General features: G+C 31.4%; 1 protein-coding gene across 1 annotated transcript in view; it reads left to right on the forward strand.

Annotated features, from left to right (window-relative positions):
* Nucleotides 1-26,129, forward strand: part of LOC132757218 (uncharacterized) — a gene marked incomplete at its 5' end in the record, with an annotated part of 43,616 nt that overhangs the window by 10,898 nt on the left and 6,589 nt on the right. The window contains 15 exon segments of the mRNA XM_060748432.1: nucleotides 1,318-2,022; nucleotides 3,339-3,457; nucleotides 4,141-4,342; nucleotides 4,680-5,276; nucleotides 6,260-7,774; nucleotides 9,598-9,718; nucleotides 12,025-12,186; nucleotides 15,690-15,802; nucleotides 16,796-16,876; nucleotides 17,911-18,183; nucleotides 21,440-21,508; nucleotides 23,636-23,734; nucleotides 24,188-24,280; nucleotides 24,495-24,691; nucleotides 25,917-26,002. Coding sequence (XP_060604415.1) covers nucleotides 1,318-2,022; nucleotides 3,339-3,457; nucleotides 4,141-4,342; nucleotides 4,680-5,276; nucleotides 6,260-7,774; nucleotides 9,598-9,718; nucleotides 12,025-12,186; nucleotides 15,690-15,802; nucleotides 16,796-16,876; nucleotides 17,911-18,183; nucleotides 21,440-21,508; nucleotides 23,636-23,734; nucleotides 24,188-24,280; nucleotides 24,495-24,691; nucleotides 25,917-26,002 — 4,432 coding nt within the window.

Here is a 26,129-nt window from a genome sequence, read left to right on the forward strand (position 1 = left end):
TGTTACTGATTGTGTTTCTCATATGCCTTTAGGCAGTGAACAGGTTTCATCATTTCCAGTTTTAAACTTTTTTTATATATATATTAAGATGATGTGGCTTTCATCTTTTTGTGGTTTTAATTCATACTCATATCCTTTGAAATTGTAAATTATTAAGGATTTTTAAAAAACAAGAAAATTCTGATCCTGTATCGTCTGACAGGCAGACAGACAGACAGACAGGAATTTTAATCAACAAAAAAAGTGAAAACTATTTTTATACGGAATTTGAGAGAATGTTCTTGGATTCAGAATCTATGAATAACAACAGGTAGATCAATATAGAACAACTTAACTGAAGAAATTTATTGTCTATATTTAGGAGTTAAACATACATGTATGTCATCCACAAAGACATTATAAGCTACTTAAATTATTATACAGAATAAAATACCAAAGTAGACATTTTGTAGACCAGTTAAAGAAGTATAATTTAGAGGTTAATACTTGGTTGCGGCCAATAGGACATTAGGGACATTGTCCAGGACAACTTCGAGCCATGATGGCGAGCAGCAACCAAGTATAAATACATATCCTGGAAATACTGCATTTAGACATCGCTACTAATCTTAGTTGTCCCCCTTTCTAAGAAACGGACAGTTGTCAATGTAAACAAATATCTGATATTCATTTTTACAACCAGCAAGAAACCTCCAATTTTCACATAAAACATGATAACACAAAATTAAGATGAGAAAATGTTGTTTCATTGTTGTTTATATTAATAAATGTTCAAGGCATTACTTTATTATTTTGGCTGCTTCATACATAATTATATTCAAACTTAAGCAATAGACAGTTCTAACATGAAAGTAGGACAAAATAAGCGCAAGGTTCATAAAAAAGAGTATTCATGTACGTATACACTGATCTATGTAAAGGCTTGTGTCGGTGACATCAAAAGCAATCTTCTAATTGTGAACCAGTCGGGTATATCTTAATGATCGCGTGCATAACCAGTCTGCCAGAACATGTGATCAGTATCACAGACAATTTGCAACAAATGAGAAAAAACACCTTGTAACAATTGTGACAAAATAATTATGTTGTGATCCTGATTGAGATAAGATAGTTTGACATAGAGATTTGATATACTTAACTTCATTTAGTTTATACATCCCATCATAATTTGTTCCTTTAAAGGTGTGTCAAAAAAACAGGGAGCAATGTGACTGGTACATGACGTTAGTAATTTAACTATAATTGAACAATGTTTTGAAGAATGTGAAATAATTACTGATTGCATTGATTACAAATAAACATGTGTTCTATTTTCAGGTCGCTGTGACAATATACTGGCTTGGAAAAACAGTAGCAGGAAAATTTAAAGGACCAGCGTTAGATTTAAGTGCCTTTGGAGCTCTTGTTCATAGTCATGGAAATAAGAATGTAATATCGGATGATTCATTTAAGAATGGAAGTCCGGTAAAAGATAGTCCTAAACATATACGAGATAGTTCCTATGATTCTCTTGGATCTTATGAACGTGAGTCCGAGTCAAGTTTTGATGAACTAGATAGTAGTGGTACTATGCCAGTACGTTCTGACATGAGAGAAATGAGAAGATACGGAAGTGCGAGCTCGCTCTCGATGCCGCGTGATCTCAGACTGTCAACAGCAAGCGGGGAATCTATGTATTCCGATGACAAACATGATAGTATGTATGTAAGTTCACCTGACCTCTCACAGGGCTCACATGCTCATACAAGGTCCTCATCTACTGACAGTATGGATGGAAGTTACTACGGTAACCATTCACGACAGTCATCTGGAAGTACAGACAATTATGCAACTAGACGTACTTCGACCAGTACTAGAAAGACGAGCACATCTACACCAGATCCTTTACAGTTTATAAAATTAAAAGGTGCGGAAAACTTGGCTGCTCAAGCCAAGAAACAAATGGAAGTGGCTAAAGAAGTAAACATGATGCGAGGAAAAGTTGATAGTGTTGGCAGTTCGGATGAGCCAGACTGGCAGTCTGTAAGTAATTGTAATGTCATCCAATGTTATCTTGAAAATATTTCAATCTCTCAATTAAATTTTGAAAACTTTCTCTAGCCTATCTGGAGATGTGGAATATGATAGTTTTTGTGTTTGCCATTTATTTGTTGTTGTCAAGTATCTGGGAACTTAATTTAGCCAAACAGCAAGCTAATCTTATAAGGTTATGTCTCAGCCAAGTGTTTGAGTGTATATTATAATAATTTATACCCTTGCTTTGAGGTATTTTAGAATATATGCTATCACAAAATATAGACTTAGATGTTAACATAGATATAATACATGTATTATTAATGGCCTTTTGATATGTTATAAATGTTAGAGCTGAAAGAATGTTGGTAGACCTGTATTTGACCCTATGTTTATTGAATACTGATCATGTAACTGTCAATTTCAATGTTACATTGCCTCTATCTCCCCCTCACCCCTGCTGTTTTAATGAAGAGAAATGTACACCTTAAATACAATGGTCAAAATCTGTAAGATTTAAATAACGGCTTAATCTGCCTCAACTTGTTTTTTTTCACAAATCTCACAAATACCAACAAGTGTTTCATTCACTGCTAGTGAGGTTATTTATTTTTGTAATAAGGTTAGAAATTAAAATGTAAATTTATTCAGAAGAAAGTGTCTAAATTAACTCATAAATATAAGTTTTTGGATGGTAGTTAGAAATAATTAGACTGTGATTTTTTTACCCTTCAGTTGATGTAAATACAAGCTCATTATGTTTGATGTCAGGAGTTGCTAAACTTGTTTCAATAATTCACCATTTAATATCCCTAGGACTTCTCATAATGATTGACAAATCACCTTCTGGTTTCTGATAGATAAATCCTTATTTGGAATTCTTCCATTTGTTAGAATTTTGTGTCTGCGCCAAGGAGGCATTATGTTTTAAGAAAAGAAAATCATTTGTTTTTAACTGAATTGTGTATACAGCTGTGCGGATAAGCCATGATTATTAAGTAATGTAAGGTTTGTAGAATTTTTTTGTCGGAAATGAAGTTAATTGAAGTTTGAAAGTCTTCTTTAGGAGTCCAAATTTTTAATTTAATGTGCATAGAAAATATTTATTTTTAAAGATAACTCCTTTGTTTCTGTGGATCATTTAGATTTCTAGTAATTAAATGTAGGGTAACTGCATGTAGTAGCATAATTGATGTAATATTGTATATCTCAAAATAACCTACAAGACTCTTTTATACATATCGCAGCATCTTGAACATCTTTGGCTTCTAGAATATCCATAGTATAGCCAATATTTATATTTTACGTATTTACTTTTTTTACAGAATTTTAATAATTGGAAGTCACGACGTAAATCTACACATTCTCGTTTAGAAAGTGACCCACTAGAAGAGGAAGTAGAGAAAAGGCCTGTGAAAACATTTGGTCAAATTATGGCGGAAAAGTAAGTTAACTGAAATAGCATTCATGACTGGAACTCCATGTGCCCCTCTGTGCATTATTTCAAGAGTAAACAGGCACCTGTGTAGAACCACCAATGTTCAATCTAGATGGATAGCTTCCTCACATGTATTAATCCAATGTCCCTTGTGGGATTTGATCTGATTGTAGTGAGGGGCAAGTGTTTTGTAGTCAATATCCTAACTTACAAGTTCATATTATTGTTAGAATACTAATATGATGTGGTTGGCATCTAAGTTATCATGTTAAAATCTTGCTATAATCATTTAATTCTTCATACAAGGGAGCTACATGTTTTGGATACTTGTTGTACAAAATATCAGTTTGCTTCCCCCTTCAACTTAATTATTTGATACAACCTTGATAGTGTCAAAGAGACTTATATCCCAGCTAGCCAAAAAAAAACCAGAGAATGTGACCAATTAAATGTATATCATAAGTAAAAGTCAGGAAAGATACTCTGTATTAAGGGAGAAATGATAAGCCTTGTACTTCAGTATATATTATTCACTGGAAAACAAAGAACTTAGCAACCTGGTTATTTTAGGCTTTTTCTATTTGTGAATAACAATATATTTTGTAATTTGGATCATTTGAAAATTAATGCCTGCCATTGTAATGTTGCAGGGATGTCTGTATATACATGTATATGATATTACATTACAGAGAGAAAAGGAAAAGTCTTGGTCCTATGAACATATACCCGCTAGATAACGAAGATCACAAGATGGAGAAGAAGGAGAAGAGACGTAGTCTGGGACCAATGAACTTTTACCCACTAGAAGATGATGACAGTGGTATAGGGGTCAAAACACGTGAATCCTATATATCTAAATCTAGTAGCCAAAAGAGTGAATCAAAACCTAAGGTGTGTACTTCTTATGTAGTGAAGATAAAATTATGTCATAGATTCTTTTTGCTAACTTATAAGAAATCGGACAGATGCCCATTATTTGCTTTTTCATCTTCTATAATGATAAAGAATTTGAATTTCTTTTTAGGAATTTCTGTTATTAAATTATTAAAAATTTTCTGTGCTGTTTTATGCAGCAATGATGTTATACTTTAAAGACATGCTTTTGCCAATTTGATATTAACTATTTTAGTATCTATTATGGGTATTGATGGATTTTGTTACATTTCAGGACTTGTATCTATGATTTTGTCCAAATAACTTGTCATTAAGTGTTGTCCATCTATTATAGGACAAGAAGTCAAAAGCAGATGTAGCTCCATGGGCACAAGATTCAAGTGGGGAGGACAATAGCCAATCAGATTCTGAGACTAATAATAGCCACCAATCAGGTGACACAGATAGTGTGTTCTCTGACAAATCAACACCCAGTAAAGTGTTAAGTGATGATGATTCCTGGGTTAAGAGTAAGCCATCGGTTCAGGCAGTTTCAAGCAAACTAACGCCACCTGTTAGAACACAAAGATCACTTGGAGGTAGTGCAAAGTTATGGGAAAACAATGCAAACGAATCTCAGAAAAAAGATGATAAGAAAGTGAAAGATCTTCCAACAAATAGTGCTAAAATTAAGAATATAACACAAGCTTTTGAGCAAAAAGATAAAGAAGCTAATGCCCAACCTGTTATTACAAAACGTTCAGAATTTAGTCGTTCTTCTCTTTCAAAATCATTGGATTTATCTGACAGTTATTCAAAGCCTTATTCCCCCCAAGAAAAGAAACCATCTTCACCCCTGTCACCAACGGCACCTAAGGCTCTTATTCCCAGAGATCAAAGGTTCTCTCATAACAGTCCAGGTGGGAGCCCTGCTTCAAATAATGTAGATAAGGTAAGAATCTTAATAATCTTATACTTAAGTTTATCTGAATATATTAACATGTTTCAGATACTTTTTTTTTCTTTCTTAAAATGATTAGGCACATTTCATAAACCAGACAGTAATAGATCAATGTCTAGACTCCATTCAAAACTAGCATGTTACATTGGTATATTTATTCAGATTAAAAACAAAAGAAACATTTTGGCTTCTAAAGTAAAAAAGTTGAAATAAATTATAATATTTTATGTGAAAGGAAACGATTGTTTATACGTCATTTATTTAAACACACGAGAATGAATGACCATGTGTATGTTGATTGGCTGTGTTAAAATTTGATCAATTTCTGTATTAATCACATATCTGTAGAATTGATTTTCTTAGTTCTATATGACTACTGAAGTATCTCCGTTGAAGAATTTGTTTTGCTTATTGAACTTGTTATATTATTAATTCAGTCAGTGGTTTTGATTTTCAAGGAGTGATTTAAATCCTCTAAGCTACATATTTATTATTATATTTTCTCCTTCATAGTAGTATTTCTTTTATTCAACGATTAAGATTACCTGTGTTTTTTTAAAGTTTACTTTGTAAAACAAAATGATAAAGTAACATATCAATGCTTTATCTATTTACACCCATACAAAGACAGTGTGTAATAACCACAATGTTTACACAAGTTTAGAAAAGAAAAACTTAACAGATATCATTGTATAGATACAAACCTTATTATATGGCAGATGAATCATTATATCTCAGAATTAGTAAGGGGCTTTTTACAAAGATATAATTATGATGATGATACATTGTAAAAACTTTGATCAGTATTAGAAGCATAGGTGAAACATAAATTATGATCATCAAAAATTTAAAGAAAAAGTTAAATTAACGATGGAAATATCATTATCATTGTACCAATTGTTTCTTGTTTCAAAATGTTCCTTTACTTACAAAAATATTGATGAAAAGAAAATTAATGCGCTTTGCCCTGAGAGTTGTATGAGGAAATTGCTTTAAAAAGTTGTATATTTTCTTTTTCTTTCCAAAAGCCCTCTGTTAGTGAGAATGTAAGGTATTTTCAAACTCTTTCCCCTTCCAATAATCTAAAACCTTCTGCTCTAACACCTGAAAATATGGTAATGAAGAAACCTCCAGCAACTCCACCCAAACCATCAAGTGCAAAGATAGCTGCAGTAAAAGCCAAGTTTGAACATGAGGTTGAAAATCTAGGGCAGACTGACTTACCTAGAGCACATAATGGTGTAACAGATAATCAGATTGTTGACATGGGTAAAATAAATGATGGTAATGTAGATGTTAGTAATGACACACTTAATGTGACTATTGGAGACACTGATACTTGTAAAGAGAATGATGCTAGTGCTGGTGCTGGAGATAATCCCAGTGACATATCTAAGACTATGGACATGTGTTATGAAAATGAAAATTTGAATATGCCAGAAACTGAAGAAAACTGTACACATTTAAATCAAACTGATAAAGGAAGCAGAATTAATGAGGGCTTATATGACATTCCTGAAAATATGTCTGAAGATAAAGTTGATGAACAAAGTATAGAACTTGGAACATACAGTTTTCTTGATGGCTATTCTAATAGCTTAGAAAACACTTCTAAAGATTTGGATTTCAAAAGTGATGATGAAATGCATGATATTCAAGACAATTTAGTTGAAAAACAAAAAGAGAGTATACAGGCTATTGATCTTAAGAATGAAGATTTTATTATTGAAAATAGAATTGAGAATTTTGCAGAGCAGATTGTTGACAGTGTAATTGAAAATGTGAAAAATCAGGAGATAAATTCACCCAAACAGGATTATATACCACCAAAACAGGACTATATACCACCAGAACAGGACTATATACCATCAGAACAGGATTATATACCACCAGAACAGGACTATATACCACCAGAACAGGATTATATTCCAAAGTTGGATTTCAGTTCTGTAAATGTAGAAGATGAAGATACAGATTTGCATTCATCAGATAATAAAGATAGAGAATCGCAATATCAACATACAAGCTCAGTAGACAGCATGTCTCCAGTGGAAGAATTGTCTACCAAATCTATATCCCCTCAGACTTCTCCAAGAAATGATTCACCGTCACAGCTATTCCCTCCAAGCTCTCAAATTCTATCTAATGTTTCAGTTGAATCTGAATCATGGGCACAACAAACACCAGATATTGTCAACAGAACTCCAATATACCTAGAAACACCAAGTCACCAAGACATTAGAGATGGATATAATTCTCCACTGCATTGTCTTCTACCAGCAAGCTTAGAGATGCCAAAACCTGATGATGATATGGAGTCACCTAGACCCCCAGCTTTACCAACAAGTTCTATTCCAGATATCATAGTTAGCAATGTAGTTGACGATTTCCATGAGGACAATCTTGTTTACGATTGGTCTGGCACAAAGTGGGGGTTTCCACATGTTGATCCAGGAAAATCTTTATATAACACGTCAGATATTCCTGAAGCAAGTTTGATACTTTATGAAACTTTATCAACCTTTATTAATGAGTCAGTAGCATTAGTTAATTAACAAAATATCTAGGATTGCACTATTTTGTTATTTTTATTTTTATCCAACTTTGTAAGGTTTTGGGATTAGAAATAGCGGTTTGTGAGAAAAATCAGACATGAATACATGGTTAATGATTTATAAACGGTACAAAAAAGTAAAATATTTATATGGAACCATTTTTTACTGTTGGTCTATTAAAAGCGAATCAATTTTGTAAAAAAGCTACATGATTCTTGTTTGATTTTCTTTCATGATGCAGTGACATAAAATGATATACTTATTTACAGTTATATAACCGTGGTAATGGTTTAGACATGACAACACCACAAAACATTACAAAGTTGGTACATTTAGTGAAACAAGCATGGGAACACTGTTAAACTTGTTCTTGTTTTACACAGGCCTGGCATGATGATGTCCAAAATCATTTTATGTTTGCAAGCATGAAATGTTGTTTTGTAAACACTTTATTGGACATTTACAAATTTCTTGACTTGGGGGCCATAGTCTGATACTACTTTTCTTATTGTGTAGAAATGTCACATTTAATTGTTGTGAATTGCTAGATGAAAATAATATTATCTGTTTTAAACAAGATATCTGGTAGTTCATAAAATTTGTTTCTAGGGCTTTACTTCTAGAATTTTTGGCAAGACTGAAATTAAACTATAAAAGATGGTTATGCCATGACATCTAGTCTGATACATGATATAATGTACATCTTGATTATTATATCAACTTGATATAACCATGACATAATGAACAAATTGATATAGCCATGACATAAAGTACATCTTGATATATAGCCATGACATAATGTACAAATTGATATAGCCATGACATAATGTACATCTTGATATATAGCCATGACATAATGTACAAATTGATATAGCCATGACATAATGTACAAATTGATATAGCCATGACATAATGTACAAATTGATATAGCCATGACATAATGCCGACCTTGATATAGTCATGACATAATGTACATCTTGAAATAGCCATGACATAATGTACATATTGATATAGCCATAACATAATGCATACCATGATATAGCCATGGCATTAATACATTGTATGTACACATAATTATGTCATATTTTTCTTACACAGTGTGCCTGAAATGTTTTTGTCTTATTCATAAGAATTTTTTTGGTTATTTTTTAAAGGTCTTTTAACAAATTTTAATCACTTATGATTAATATAAAATTATCTTTTTTTTTAAATTTCTCTTAAAAACAATAACATTTCACTTTCTGTCTTCCACAAGAAATGAGGCATTGCATGATCTATGATTAATAAAATACAATTACTAAAATGAACACTCAAATATTTACTGAAATTTAAATATTTTTCCATAATGTTATTACTGAAAAGTTAATAATAAAATTTGAATATAAAAGACAAATGTTAGTTTTAGTAATAGGGTACTAATACAGAGTCAATCCTGTATTAACCTGGTCACCTTTATAAAGTTCAATAACCTGTTATCAACTTATATATTCAACAAAGTGTAATTGTCTTATTTTCTTACAAGATAATCATAATCATACTTTGAAATAAAAAAGAAAGAAAACTAGTATTCCAATTTCCATTGCTAAATTCTTCATGTTTGATATAATCTGGATTATTTGGTGTTTATCAAACTGTTCAGAAATTGTTACTAAAAGGGAGATAATCACTGTATTATTATTGACTTATTTATCAAGAGTAGTGTCCCTTGTTTGTAGAAAAAGGTATTTTTCATTGTGATTTAAATGTACTATTTGCAGAAGTTCACAGAGAAGACAATAAAAATCAGCCAGAAGGCAAACAATGAGAGAGGTTTCGGATTCTTTTTGGTGGGAGGGATTGAAAAGAAACAGCCTGTCACTGTTCAAAGAGTATCCCTTGGTTAGTATTCAGCTTTCTTCTCTTACATTAGTATTAGTGCATATAATATTGCATATAATATCATATACTTATTTTATATTATAAATTTTAGAACCGACAAGGTCTTGACTGTTTTTTAATCGGTCTGTGCTGCTCCAGCTTGCTTTTATGCTCATCAATTCTGTAAATTACCATAAAATATTATACAAGGTTCATGTACAAATAAAATGTTAACAAAGTGACTTGTATTTAGGAAGTGAAACAAGCGAGAATGATGATGTATTTATAGATGAATCAAAGAGTAAGTCTAGAAATATAACATTCTTTGTGACTAATTAACAATAATTCTAGTCCTTGACAGTGTCTCTTGTAACTTTGTCGACAGCCAGTGCTGCAGCATTCAATACACCACCTGTAGTTAACAAATGAGCCACGTCACAACAAAACCAATGTAATGCGTTTGCGACCGCGCAGTCTGATCAGGATCCATGCTGTTCGCTTACAAACCCTCTAACAAGTAGAGAAACTGATAGCGAACAGCATGGATCCTGATCAGACTGCGCAGATGCGCAGGCTGGTCTGGATCCATGCTGGTCGCAAACCCATTATGTTGGTTTTGTCATGGCGTGGCTCAAATACCCTCAGTTTCTTAGAGTGTAGAAATTTTTAGAAAATGTTTTTGTCATTTCTTGATTGATTGCTGTTGATGACTCTTTAATCATTACAGATTTATTTGTTTGCACAGATTTGTTTTTATCTTCGGATTTTCCAGTTTTCATTTACATAACTGCTCATTTCACATTCATTTTAACTTTTGTTTTAGTTGCTTCTAAGAAATCACCACAATTAGGTAATTGTAATTATATCAATTGATATCTTGTTTTCTTACATTCATAATGTGTAACCATATTTTATTACTGTTTTACTTAATATAATTAAACATATTAATTTTTTACGTCATTGTGTATTTTTATCATTATTGGGCATTACATTACAGGGAACATCAGTTATTAGATATTACAATATTGGTCCTTTGATACTGTTGTTGGGTATAATATCATTGGGTACTTCACTTATCATTGGGTGTTATATCTTTGAGTATTTCAACTGTCAAAGGGTATGACATTATAGGGTACTTCTATTATCAGTTAGTATAACATCATAGGGCACTTCAATTATCTTTAGGTATGTTATCATAGGGTACTTCAATTATCCTTAAGTGTAACATCATGGGGTACTTCAGTTATCATTAGGAATAATATAATAGATACTTCAATTGTCTTTAGGTATGATATCATAGGGTACTTTAATTATCTTTAGGTATGATATCATAGGGCACTTCAATTATCATTAAATATATTATAGGATACTTTAATTATCATTAAGTATGATATCATAGGGTTCTTCAATCACATTAAATATATCATAGGGTACTTTAATTGTCATTAAATGTGATATGATAGGGTACTTCAATTACTAGTATCATTAAGTATGATATCATAGGGTATTTCACCTGTCATCTGGTACTTTATCATTTGGTAACCATCATCTCTTGGTACTTACTGTTTTCCTCCATTGACAAACACATTAATTATCTTGTCCTAAAATCTAATAAAATTGAGACAGATTTAGTGATTTTCATAAGATGCATGCCTTCTCCATAGATATGTTGATTATGTTTTACAATCTGTTTACAGTTTAATTTCTTTTTAATGTATAAATTGTTTTCTTTGTCAAATTATTTCTTGTAGCAAAGAAGAAACAATCATTAAGAAATAAATTTGTGTCAGACAAGAGAAAACAATTCAACTATATTTGTTCTATATTGATATTTTGTTAGGAAATATTACCAGGCAAATTATATAAACATGCACATGTATTTTTTTTTGTAGCTTGCATTATGCACCCCAATTTTTCTACTTGGCAAAATTGAATTAATTTAAAATTTACATACATGTAGATTGTGTGATATTTAAAACGTTTTACTTCTTCACTTGCTTGTTACCACTGATATTTTTAACAGTAAATTATGTGGGATATGATGGCTTGCATTAGGGAAAATGTTCAACACACAACTCACAGTAGGGGGGGGGGGGGTATGTCCTAACTTGCAGTGGTTGATATGTCTAACTTATAGAGGGGGTTGGGGGAGAGGGGCATTTAGCTGGTATTTTACCTTTTTACTGTCCAACATTTCCAACAATAGCGGATTAGGGGATGGAGTGTTAAATTAGACTGGCTCATTAGTTTGATAAGTTTAGAAATTGAATTTAAGTGTACTAATTACATTGATAATTAACAAGTTTACTTTCATTATAACATTACAGGTAGTGCTGCAGATGTGTGTGAAGTGGAGGCAAATGATGAACTTATTTCAGTAAATGGGCGAGATGTTACAACCTTGACCTTGGCTCAGGTACAGGGTATTGTAGATCACAGTGTTAAACGAGGACAGATAGAACTGAGAATCAAACGCTATATGCAAGAAGGTAGGTTAGGATAGGATTACTTACTAACTTAAAGAGTTGTTTCCCCTACAGGTAATAGTCTGGAATAAGAAAGGTAGAAAATATATATAATTATATAAGTTTTTATCTTGGATTATGCATTTATGTCTTGTATTACACTTTCAATGTGGGGGTTATATTACTCAAGGGAACATTTTAAGTCAACTTGATAAATTTAACAACTGATTTTATTACAGAAGCAGAGTTATTGCCCTTTCCTTGCATTATATTATTGGTGACATTTTACAGACACATATATGAATTTAACAGAATACTGTATCAAGCACAAAAGTGTGAAATGATTTATTTTTTTACAAGCTTTATCTTCATTGTGACTTATAAATGATGAGAGATACTGTCTTGTAGGATAAAATATTTACCTGTTTATGATAATGATAGACAGTTGACATAAGTTGTATGTTGTTGGTGGCTGATTTATAGCAACAACAGTGTAAATAGTATAGCAACAGGTGTGTTATATATGTACCTGACAGGGATGATAATACACCAACTTTGTTTATCTTGCCTTGTTTCCATAATCTTCTTTCATGTATTTATAAACAACAAGTGTTTAAATGTTAATTAACATATAATGTATGTCATAATTAGCAGCTGTGGTAGCTCAGCAGGCTAGGTAACTTTTACCACACCTGTAGGCATCAAAGAGTTTTATTATTGTTACAACAATTCTACAATGAAAGTGTAAAAAATTGACAGACGGAATGTATAAAGACCACACACTGCCAATGTTCAAACTAACATTGTATTTTATTGTTCACATTCATTTATCATATTTTAGTGCAGTAAGGGTTTAACTCCTTATATAATTTGATAGTAGTTAACCCGTAACTGCAATAAGAAGATGTTATTATAAGATTCTTCAAATTAAAATATATGGGTATTATACCATACATATGTTTATTTATTCATTTTTTTAGTTGAATAATTTGATTTTTTTTATTTGTTAACATTATATTATCATATTGTACAAAGTCAGGCATATAGTGTTTGCATGCAGATATATTTTGGCCGAATAAAAACAATATTTGTATGAGTAGTCAAATTTGGTATTTTCAAAAAAAAAAAAAAAAAATCATTTAACTTGATACTTGTATTCACTTTTTAACAACAAAAATAATATGCTGAACTACTGATGTTACATGAATTGATATTATATGAAAACTGTTATAACATCCAGTATTGTACTGGTATTTCATGAATGTGACTTCATTATCATATAATTGATATCCTGTGTAATATAACCAAACCTGTGCTAATATAGAAATAAATGATTCTTGAAATGTTTTATAGATTCCTGTCAGCATTTGTAAAGGCTTATAGTATTTTATTTGACATGAGGATTTTTGTTAGCCTGATAGATTGATTAGTAATCTTCTCTGGAATGTCCTAGTATCTGCAGGAAATAACTTGAACCAATTTGATGTTGTACAGAATACATACATGTATATAAATGACCAAAACAGGCAAAACTTACAGGCCCATTATGCCTCAGATATGCTATCTTTTTATTTGGTTTTAAACTTTTATTTTTTTGTATCTTGTTACAGTTTCCAAAAAAAATATTCATTAATGATTTGTCATATAGATGAACTACCTTTTGCTTCTGTTGCTCTGTTAGTAATTGGTATAATTATAGTGAATTAGTATTATACATGGAAGTCAAAATACTTCTTTGTCTACATTTTGCTACCTTTACGACACATCAGTGCTATTCTCTTCAGTTGTTAAACATCTAACATATTCTTAATCCACTATTAAGACATTATCAAACACATGTTTGACAGTTCTAAAGGATAAAAAATATGGATTTCTGAATATAAGATGAAATACATGAACTTGTTATATGGTTATTATTAAGTTTTTAGACAAGTTATATGACTCAATAAAGAACTCAAGTAATATGGCTTAGTAATAACCCACAACGGTTTATACATATAATCTGTCAAAATATTAATAATACAGCACAATTCCATTATTTTATAAATAATGAAAATTAATTTATGAATTTACAGAAGCAGTGTTTATGAGGGATGATTGATAAGTACCTGATAAGTGAAAATAAGATTTTTTGTTTTACATGTATATGAGTTATCATGTGATTTGATGAAGAAATAGATTTTTCAAAGGAGAATTTTGGAAATTTATCAATCACCCATCAAATTTATCAATCTATAACACCCCTCCAATTTATCAATCACCCCTCAAAATTATAAGTCACCCCTCATATAGAAATAACCCCTCAAATTTATTAATCAACTCCTCTATTTAAACGAGGGATGATTAATAAATTAAAGGGGTGATTGATAATTTCACTGGATGTTAAGTATGATGGTCATCCAGTGAAATATGAGGTAACTAACTAACATACAGTATTATAATTCACAAATATTAATTTGTACCTGGGAATATTAATATAGTTGACTTGTCTTGGTCATAAATGAAACAGCCTTATTTGTCTAATGCTTCCATTTTTTTCCCATTCCTACATATTTTATTTGTTAAAAAGTGCGATTTGTGGCCGGAAACTGCTAGGAAACCAGTAATGCTTCCATTTTTTCCCATTCCTCACATTTTTTTATGAAAATGAAATCAGTTTCATGTAATAATGTTGAAATAAATCATCTAGATAATGAAATACTTGTTATTGATGATATATATGCTGTATGTATGATATTTCTTCATGATTTTTTTATATTTTATGTACCTATTTTACATCTAACTGTGTACTTTCTATTCAAGGCGTGTATTGACAAATTAGATATTGTATAGAAATTTGTAAAGATCTGTTTGTGAAATGGATGAAACCAGTTTTGATTTCAATATAACATTGTATTCACTAAATATCATATAGAGTTTCATTTCTTTAAGTGTATAAAAAGTGAACTTGTATTACTTAAGATTTTATAAAACCTGTTTAGACATAAGTTGTAAATTTATATGGAAAAAAAATGAATGTCATATTTACTCACAATGTCTTGTATTATTTGTAAGAAGTAGAAACAATGTGTTTCTTGTCTTGCTATCTATTTTTAAGTAAATAAGTGATAATTTTTATAAGAATGTAAGGGTATAAGAGAGCTATATAGATAGGTGTAGTAACACGAGACCAGTGTTATCTTAACAAGTAGGGATACCTGACATTCCTCTGTTACCTGGCTCTATTGTTCTACATACAGAAGTAATCAGGAGCCGGTGATCAGTGAATGGTCAATATGGAACTTGATTGGAAATATTGGCTCATTCAAATCAGGAACATTGATTATTCATATTTACCAGTGGATAAATTCATGAATTTTCATTGATCAGAATTTGATTTGATTCACAAAACAATAAAGAACTATAAAAGTGGAATTTAGCAGGTGGCAATTACTAGAAAGTGTCTGTTTAATTGATATATTAACAAATGAATTATTTTAATGAAAGTTTATTCACATTTTAAGAGAGATAAATTTGTTGTATTTTAGATGGATATGATTCTATGGAAGAGAGTGCATTTACTGACCATGCAATAAACAACAACAACATCAAGAAAATTGATCACGTTGACGAGGCAACGCACTTTAAACCTGCACTACAGGTAAGTTATTTGTATTCATAGTAATAAATGATTATAAAACTTTTAACATGGTAAAACAAATTAGGGCAGGCTTAGCAATAACTTACTGGTAAAGGTACCGCTGCCTTCATCACAAATGATCATGAGATTGAACCCTATTGTGCACTCATATGGCAACAAGGTAGTGGCCAATTTGATGAAATCTGCAAAAAGTATTTCTTTACAAATTTTACACATTCATCTGTGAAGGTCATTTGCCTTTTAATATATCTCCTGATTTTTATTTCATAGTAGTGAAATATGTCACCTTAATTTAAGTGTTTATGAGTCAATTTATGTTAAATATGGTAAAAAACCCACTTATTTGCTGTATAATGAAGTTTAAAGTACTGTATCTGCCAATTACAGTAAGAAGTGTTATTGTTGATGATCTCGAACTGTTGCCAAGTGTGCATTGATTAAAATATGATCCCAAATGTTTACCTACAAAACACAATGAAATTGCTGACAGCTGTTAATTTTAACAAACATTTCAAATAGATAGGATTACTGTAAATGATTTATACAGAAGAAAATGTATAAAAAAAAACAATTAATATTATGATTATATATGTGTTTGTATTCTACTTGTTGTAAAGATGTTATAATTGTTGGCGTAAAGTAACTTCGGCTTATTTACAAAGTTGTACTATGTAATGGTAATATACCTGTAAGTATAGGGATTAAGTATAGGGATAATATTGTTTCTTATAGCTGAAATTTGATAAGTTTGTTTGTAAAGAATGTGTTTTTATCATATATAAAAAAAGAAATTGTATTGAAGTAATATTAAATATATTAGGTGACATTTTAATTCGTATAAAACTGACTATTCATATTGAATAACGAGCCTAGATTTTCATGGATAGTTAACTTGGTAGATGAATTTAAAATAACAATTAGGAAAATCTTGCTATTTAATTTATATATATTTATTTATATTTAAATTAAACTTCATTTTATTGAACATTTTAGATGACAACAAAGGTAGATGAAAAACCAAGATTAATGGATCAGCTTATAGGAGAACAACAAAGGGAGGCAAATAACAATGAGGTATTTATATTTTACAGTAATAGCCTTTGTATATTAATAAAATGAATTAATAAAATCAATAACGACTTTTTCTGATTTTCTGATTTTGTTTTTTATATCTTTCTAAAATTGTTCTTGTTAAAATTATGTATGTATTGTGATTATATTGTATTATAATCTGGGCATCCATTAGTGGAAGCTTGCCTGATTTAATTTTGGTCGGTGACTTCCAAAATATTGTGTTTTTCCTTCTGTACCTATATAATGTGACTTCCAATGTGAGACATTTTCAGTCTCTGACATCCAAGTTTTAAAATTTTATGGAAGTTATTATTTGTATGCTAAATAGTTAATCCTACAGCCTGCGATATAATTGAAAATAACCTTGTATAGTAGTAAAAATACAATGTGCTTCATCAGTGTTACTTAAATAATTTCCCATGAAACCTTTTAAATAATGAACCATCTGGAGATGTAGCCAAGTCCTCTATCTTATTTGGTTTATTTCACACATGATGTTATTATACATTCATTCAATTACATGAGTCATAAACAATTTGATGAATTGAGAATTTACACATTAATATTCTAAATGTATCACAAACTTGTGTTATATGATTTGGTTGAATATAGTGTGTACAGAAATATATATTGTAATGTTTAATTGCATTTGTGATCATGAATAACATTCCGGAAAAAAATGAAAGTAGAATATAATTAAAATGATTCATCGTCCACAGGAATAACTGAATGGATTATGAGAACCAGTCTGTGCAGGTGACAGATCTTGTATTTTTCTGTTGTGTTCTCACATGGAATTAGCCTGTATGTTATAGTGCATTTTGTTAAATTTAACATCCTTAATTTAATTTGCCTGTTATTGTAATGTAATGGAATTATTTGGCAAGTGGTGTAAGTTGCAAAATTCTGATAACGTTATGATACTTGGTGTTTTTTTGTTGTTGTTTTTTTTTATGTGATAAAAAATTAATGTATACTGTATGATATGTAGTGTATGTTTTTTGTAAAATCTTGTGTTTTTTCTCCTCATTTAGAGAAATAAAAGGTCACCTAGTCCAGTAGCTACAGAAAGTTTTACAGCAGATATTAGAATTAATACCCAGTCTGCACCAGTCTGGCAGAAAACACCTGTGAGGCAGACGACATCTCCAACCAGGGATATGAGTGCTCCCCATGATGTCCAAATGACAGAGGAAAGATCCACCATCTCTGTGAAGAAATCCCCAGCCAGTGTCACACCAAAATCAGGTAAGTTTCATAGACTATATGGACTGGATTTCTACTCTGAAATGGCATATGCAGTGCTTTAAATCACATACCTGTCATGGCATATGTTTGAATCTCAGGAAGTTCTTTCATGTGAGAAAGCTATTTGGCTAGCTTGCAGAATGATGTTTCAGTGTTTCACTAAGGCATGCACTTGTGTCTGAAATTATTTGTAAAGAGGCACTTTGGGCCTTTACCTATCAATGACAACAAGGCAAATTGGCATTTAACACTAGTGTACATGTACTTTAACCCTTTCCCCCATGAGCATATTGTGAAAAATGGCCGTTTCACTGAAAAGCCTCCTGTTACAAGTTCAAACTGCTATGAAACTATGAAAAATGCTTCAATACTAATCAAACTTGGCACAAATGTTGACTGGACCATTGCCTTTGTAGCGACATGCTCAGTCTTAAATTTCCTGTTACCATGGCAACGAGGGGGCATCTCAAAATTGCCAAAAATCACTATTTTGCCTCGATTTTTTCCATCAAAATTTATTTCAAAGTGCTGCAACTTCTCAAGGGATTGAGATAGAGTCAAAGGCTTTTCAGTGTTGGTTACACATTACATTATGATCGACCTGGGGTCATTTTTAGCCTCTCACAAGTCCAAAATTTTCTTGGCAATGAGGGGGGCTCTGCCCCCCTTCAAACCCCCGTAACAGGGCACCTCCCCCCTCTGGCATCCCCCTAGTGTATCTTTTGGATGGGGGGCGGTGCGGAAAACGTGCTCAATTTTTTTAGCAACATTTCTCAAATGAAAACATGTGTTTGGGGCCCAAATAGGACATTTTTTCACTCTTTGAGGCCTAAAAAAGGGGGGGGGGGGGGTCGAAAGTGCGTTGTTTCGCGTATATATGAGGTTAAGGGTTAAAACCTACCAAAAAAGGATGAAAAAGAATCTTTTTAAACAGGCAGCATCTGTGGCAAGGTAAAATTTCTAGACCATCAAGGGAAAATGATACAAGATTTATCATGTAATATATACCTATATATAGATGTTTTTACTGTATCCAGTTTCTTTTAAAATGTTACATGTCGTGATACCCTACAGAATACTGTACAGTATATGCTAGTATGCATAAAAAAATTCTCTTCTATGCTCCACTATATTTCATATTTGTTCAATGAATTGTGAGATGAAATAGTGTGATGGACCCCCTATCCTATTTTGCTTATGGTAGGAACAATAAACAGAGTTAAGTTTTGGGGTTCCAAAAAAAAATAAAAATAAAAAAAATAAAGACTTCATTTAATGATCCCAAACAAATACATTATAGTCATTCCAAATCAAACTTTGAGTTTATCACATGCAGTAATTTTCAATTTTATTGGTGATTTAACTAAAAATTTTTTAATTTGGTTTTACAGAATTATCAATTGTTTGTAGGTTTTTCTTTAGATTTTTGTAGGAGTTAATTCTCCCTTTTTAAATATAAACCCCTTATTTTGGGCAAATTTTTAACTTTTGCGAATTAACTTTAAAATTTTATTTTTAGGGAACATTTAAGGTGTTATAATGTTTATTGTGCCCCTTAAATTTTGATATTTTTTATTATTTTAGAGTTATTTGGGCCCGATTAGAAAATTTGATCAACTGTCTCCAAACCCCTAAAAAGACCCACCCTAAAAAAGTCATGAAACCGGGAAAGGAAATAGCAGTTAGGACCTTGGGTTTTTCCCCCGCGGGTTTGATCAGAGTCCGAGTAAAATCGAATTCCAACCCTTTTCCCATCCCCGTCCTGTCGAAAATTTACAGAAGAATAAAGATGTTAGGGCACCTTTTTTTCGTTTTAATTTTTAGACCCAGAATTTTGCCCTTGGACAAAAATTCAAAAAAATGTTCCATGAATAAAAGGTTTTCACAAGAAAAATTTTTGGGAATCTTGTCAGTGTCTAATGTTGTCAAAGGCAATTTGCTTAATTTTTTAATGTTTTGCTTGCCCTTATAAAATTTTTGGCAACAAAACGGTGGGCAAGTTTAAGGATTTAAATTGGTATTAAATTTGAGGTTCTTAAGGAATTTTTTGTTTAATTTTTGTTGTGATTTTGATTTTTTTAGAAGTTATTTTTAATTTAAGAGCAAACTTTCCGGGTTTGATTTTATGGAAATTTTTTACCATTGAATCTATGTTTTCATTGAAACTAATGAAGCTCTTACTTTATTGACAATAATTGAAAAGCATTTGAAACTTTCTTTTAAAAGTCATATTTCATTTTATACTTTATCCATAGTTATACATTCTAAAATGAGTCGAGTCTTGTTGCTATGTTTGAGTTTTGAATGTTACAACTAACAAGCAAGCATGGCCATCATATTATTATACTGGAATGTCCATTTTCTTCTTACAAAACAAAGTAGTTTGCACAGCAACATGATTGCATGATAATTCTTTAGCTGCCTTCCAGACAGGTATACTGTCCCACTTATAGTACCAAGTATCATATTAATAATTATACGATTATACGAGTAATTATACAATAAGCGTTATAAATGGTTACTGGTTATAAGGCGGCCTTGAGAGCATGGACACCAACATGAGCGCTATATAAAAGGTTCCGGTGTAGAAAGTGAAAAATAAGCACCAATCTAAATAGGTTACTTCATCTGTAAAAGTAGTGCCCATATATCTGTGAGAAAATTTCCGCTGGCAAAACATTGTTATTATATTTTCGGAAGTTTTGGCAACTAAAGTGTTAATGGCATGTTCTAATTTTTCTGAATGAGATCTTTCCATATGTTAATAATGACATATAAAGTCATAAACATTGACATATAAATGTATGCGACATAAACATTGACATATAAATGTATGACACAAACATTGACATATAAATGTATGACATAAACATTGACATATAAATGTATGACATAAACATTGACATATAAATGTATGACACAAACATTGACATATAAATGTACAACATAAACATTGACATATTAATGTATGACATATATATTGATCTGATAATAATACAAGTTTGTTCAATAGGCAACAATATACTGACTGTTACAATACAACTGTCAAAATCTTGTTCTTTAAAAACATTGCATTATTGAACCAAGCAGACATGCCAGTTAGGAATAGCCTGGTTATCAATGTTTACTTTTACTATGTCATAACTTCTTCATCATAATTCTAATATCCTGTACATTATTACACTGCACCCTATGATGATGTACAGCATTCAGTGTTTGAAAGGCATTAAAGCACATTTTAACATTAAATTCTGCATGTTGAGAATGTATTTTGGTTTGACGATTTGTTTTTGTGCATCTTTTACCCTCTATTAGCCGGACCATCAATCAAGCGCCCCACCTGTAGAGCTCACCATACACCGAGAAGAACATTTGACAGCTGAGGTAAACTACCCTTATATATGTTTTATGTTGCTTGCAGTTTGCCTGATTTATCTTGTTTTTGCCTGAAAATATTATTCTTGGTTTGCTTGATACTGACTTGATAATTGCTTGCATAGTTAACTGTATGTATGGTCTAATGGTGAGGAGTGTATTAAGCCAGTCAAATTTTCATGTGTATCTGAAAAAAAGCATTATCTGAAAAACATTGAAAACAGCCTTATACTTCAATATATTAACATAATTTACCTCACATTGCTCTGGGTTTGAATCCTGCCAGGATCTCATTCATCCAGCAAGCTTATAGGAGGTCAGCTGTTCTACTCGATTCGCATATGTTCTAAACAGTGTTTGACTGACATATAAAAACCCAACAGCAAAAAATGACAAGTATTATCTTACTGAAGTAGGAACTAAATTTACTTACTATACCTATCACTTGCCCCACACCGCTGTGGGTTTCGAATCCCGACAGGGACTTTGGATTCTTTCATGTGAGGAAGCTATCCAGCTAGCCTACGGAACGTCTGTGGTTCTACTCAGGAACCCGTTTGTGCCTGAAATAATGCACGGAAGGGCACCTGAGGTCTTCCTCCACCAGTAAAGCTGGAACGTCGCGATATGACCTATACTATGTAGATGTGACGTAAAACCCAAAACAAACAAACAAAACTTACTATACCAATTTTGATTTATTGCCACTTAGAAAATTTATGTTTTTAATATCATATTAGTGCGATATACATGAATATAACTTTACCAAATATGTATTTGTTAATAAGGTGATCAAGAAGAACATTATATTCAATGTTAGTTATGCATTTAGGGTTTCTTACTTTTAAAGATGTTGGCTAATTGTGGATACATATAAAAAATTGACTGGCTTACTTGCTGACTGTGCATAATGAAAAAAAATACTGACAAATATAACATTTTTTTATCTTAAAGAATGGTTCATTAGTTCAAGGCTAATAATACAATTATTTCTATAATACATTAAATTTATATTATAATAAAGACATGAAATATGAGATGGTAATGTTAAGAATACCTTAACTCTCAGAACAAGAGTGTAGAACTTATTTACCTGTATAGAGCCATTTTGATGTAGTATGACCAAAACAAGCTCTGCTTGCTGCATGCTTTGTCATTTCTAGTAGTAAAATCATTTTATAAATGTAAATGTACATGAGTCAGAATGGTTGTTAGTGATTTTAAAAGAATACAAATATTTAAAAATGTAAGGTATACTTTTATGTTTGATGTATAAATAACACATGTTAGGTAGAGACAATTATTGGCCTTGAATAATGAATTTAATATATGGTTATAAAGTAAAACTAAGCATTTAAAATCTAATGGAATAAATAGCTTGGATACTAACAGCTATTTCTTATGCTTTAGAAAACAAATCTTATTCCTGTATCCAACTTTTTTTCTCCTAAGTCTTAATACAGCTTTGAATGACCAGCTTCTAAATAACATTCATTATAGTTAAAGAGGTTTATTTAATATTGAAACAAAGATTTTTTTTGGATAAAAAATACAATTGATAGAAAAAATGGCTGGATACCAAGGTGATTTGAAGGTCATTTGTATTTGAAGGTCATTTGTATTTGAAGGTCATTTGTAGGTTTAAGTGAAAGAGCTCTTTCTTGTAACTGAAACATTTATTTGTTTTGCCTTTATAGTTTATTATTATACATCTAAGTTTATGTTTCTTCATTTCCTGTAACTAGGTTATCTTTCAGTTATTGTTTAGAAAATTACATTATTTCTTAGCTTGATTAAAATGATTTTTATAATTTCATAACTTAAAAAAATAATATTTATGCATATAGAAAATTTAGTTTGCTAGAAACAACCTTGATTTATTGGGATAGAAAAATATTAACAAATTCAAAAAACATCATTATTTGAATTGCGAATTCTATTTTTTTTAAAATTTGTTAAAGAGCATAATCACAGAACAAACGTAATACATAAATGTCAAACAATACTAAATGTAAAGTCAAGGTTGTTTCTAGTGTATGGAATGTGGTAAGCCTATGTTTATTTTGCTTTCACCTTGTGGTGTGACTCCCAATGCTTGCTGTGTGCACGTTATCACGTACTTGTCTGTTCTTGTAGTCTGCTGCCCCTGCTCGTAAACAAGCGCAAGTTGATGCGCCTAACTTGATGGAAATAAATGTACCAAATTACAGCGAGCCACCGCCCCTCTCACCACAGGTAAACTATAATAAGGTAGTATGAAGTAGATAATAATTGCTTGTACAGTAGAAATTGGTGGCTTCCTTCTCAAGGACAGGGTACATTTATTTTATATATTTATACTTTTACCATATATCAGGATAATTTTTCTAGAATTGAGATTGTGAGAGTTTTATTGAAAATTTGTAAGAAAAAAAAAAGAATTTTGTTATAATGTCCAGCTTTTAATTCAGTCTGAAGAGAGATACATGTATATAGTGTATGCATGCCGGTAAATATTCAATGTTGTAATAACAAAAATGTTCATTGATTTATTTAGAATTTATTAAAATGCAGCGGATAAGGAGCAGTCATTATTCTAACAGCATCAGTAAATTCAATCAAAGTATATTGGTAAACAGTTTTGTTAAAGAACAACAGACTGCAGTGTTTTCAGGTTACTATAATTATCTATTATTGTACTTGCTACAGGAGAAGTTTGAGCGAGATCGGCAAAGAATACGCCAGCAGTATGAGGAAGAAAAGAGACTGGCACGGGAATCTGAGAAACAAAAACAGGAACAGGTATTCTTAAATATCCACTTGCAGTATCTAATCCACAGACGTTATTTATAATTGCTGATACATTTAGAAAATTGCTTAAGTAACAGTTGACAAGCTTCAAGTATTTGAATGGGAAATTTTTATTACCAGATAAAATGCAAAATGTACATTGATCAGAATTTGTCTGAATAGAGATATTTTCCAATTCCTTACATGTTTGAATGTTCTATTTTAGGAACAACATACATTAAATTCAGACAAGTTTCTCAGGGACATGGAGTCTCAAATAATGCATACTAAACAAGAGGCTGCCAATTATCAGAGTCCTGGTACACAGACTAGTTTCACATCTGAGCCAATGACAATAAGGCTTCCATCCAATACCCAAGGGAGGCAACTTATTATTGATCCAAGAAATCAAGAAGATAACAGGTCAGATATAAACTTGTGCATTTAGATGATTTGTTTTCAGGTTAGGATGTAATGGCGGGTTGAAATTTGCAATAATAGAAGGGAACTTGCAATGCATTTTACTGCACTTTTTTAATTGAGACAATTTTAGCTCGACTATTCGATAAGAATAAGTAGAGCTATTGTAGTCACCCGAGCGTCGGCGTCGGCGTAACCACTTATGTTAAAGTTTTTGTAATAGTTCAAATATTTTCAAAGTCCATTGACATAAGGCTTTGAAACTTTGCACACTTGTTCACCATCATTACCCCAACCTGTTAACAGGAGGAGGTAACTGTATCAAGCATTTTGACAGAATTATGCCCCTTTTTCGACTTAGAATTTATGTTAAAGTTTTTGTAATAGTTCAAATATTTTCAAAGTCCATTGGTTTTTGTAATAGTTCAAATATTTTCAAAGTCCATTGACATAAGGCTTTGAAACTTTGCACACTTGTTCACCATCAATACCCCAACCCGTAAATAGGAGGAGGTAACGGTATCAATCATTTTGACAGAATTATGCCCCTTTTTTTGACTTAGAATTTATGTTAAAGTTTTTGTAATACCTCAAATATTTTCAAAGTCCATTGACATAAGGCTTTGAAACTTTGCACACTTGTTCACCAACTTTACCCCAACCTGTAAACAGGAGGAGGTAAGTGTATCAAGCATTTTGACAGAATTATGCCCCTTTTTGGACTTAGAATTTACGTTAAAGTTTTTGTAATACCTCAAATATTTTCAAAGTCCATTCACATATGGCTTTGAAACTTTGCACACTTGTTCACCATCATTACCCCAACCTGTAAACAGGAGGAGGTTACTGTATCAAGCATTTTTTTTTACAATCAAGCACTAAGAATAGTCGAGCGTTGCTGTCCTACCGACAGCTCTTGTTGTTGTAAATGAAATCTTTTTTTTTTTTAAAGAAATCTTGATGAAGTTCTTTGCTAGGTTTCTGAATACCAACATACCAACCTTGCATTTGGTCATTATATTCTTATAGCTTTCTATTTTAAATAGCGCATAGAATACAGTGAACAAATTACTAATGTAGAAGCTACATGATTTGTTACTCAATCTGTCAACACATAAACAGGCAAAGTTTTAACATAGCATAAATATGTTCATCATAATTATTGTATCAGTTGCATGGATGTTTTGATAATTATGAAATAATTCAAATGTTGACATGATTATTACAGTAATAAAATGCTACCAGAGTACAGTTTTAGAGTAGATCTACCAAAAACCGATTCTGCACCACCACTACGCACCTTTAATCAGCCAGGTATGGTTATCAAAATTTACTGTTCATTTTGGTTGCCCTTGAATAGTTATTAATTTCGGGGGAAGTGCAAGGAAAGTGAAAAATTAAGCCAAGAAATTTTTAAATCATTTAATTCATTAGCTTTGGT

The sequence above is a fragment of the Ruditapes philippinarum genome, unplaced genomic scaffold (genome assembly GCF_026571515.1).
Source record: "Ruditapes philippinarum isolate M1 unplaced genomic scaffold, ASM2657151v2 ctg1469_1_1_1_1, whole genome shotgun sequence".
NCBI lineage: Eukaryota > Metazoa > Mollusca > Bivalvia > Venerida > Veneridae > Ruditapes > Ruditapes philippinarum.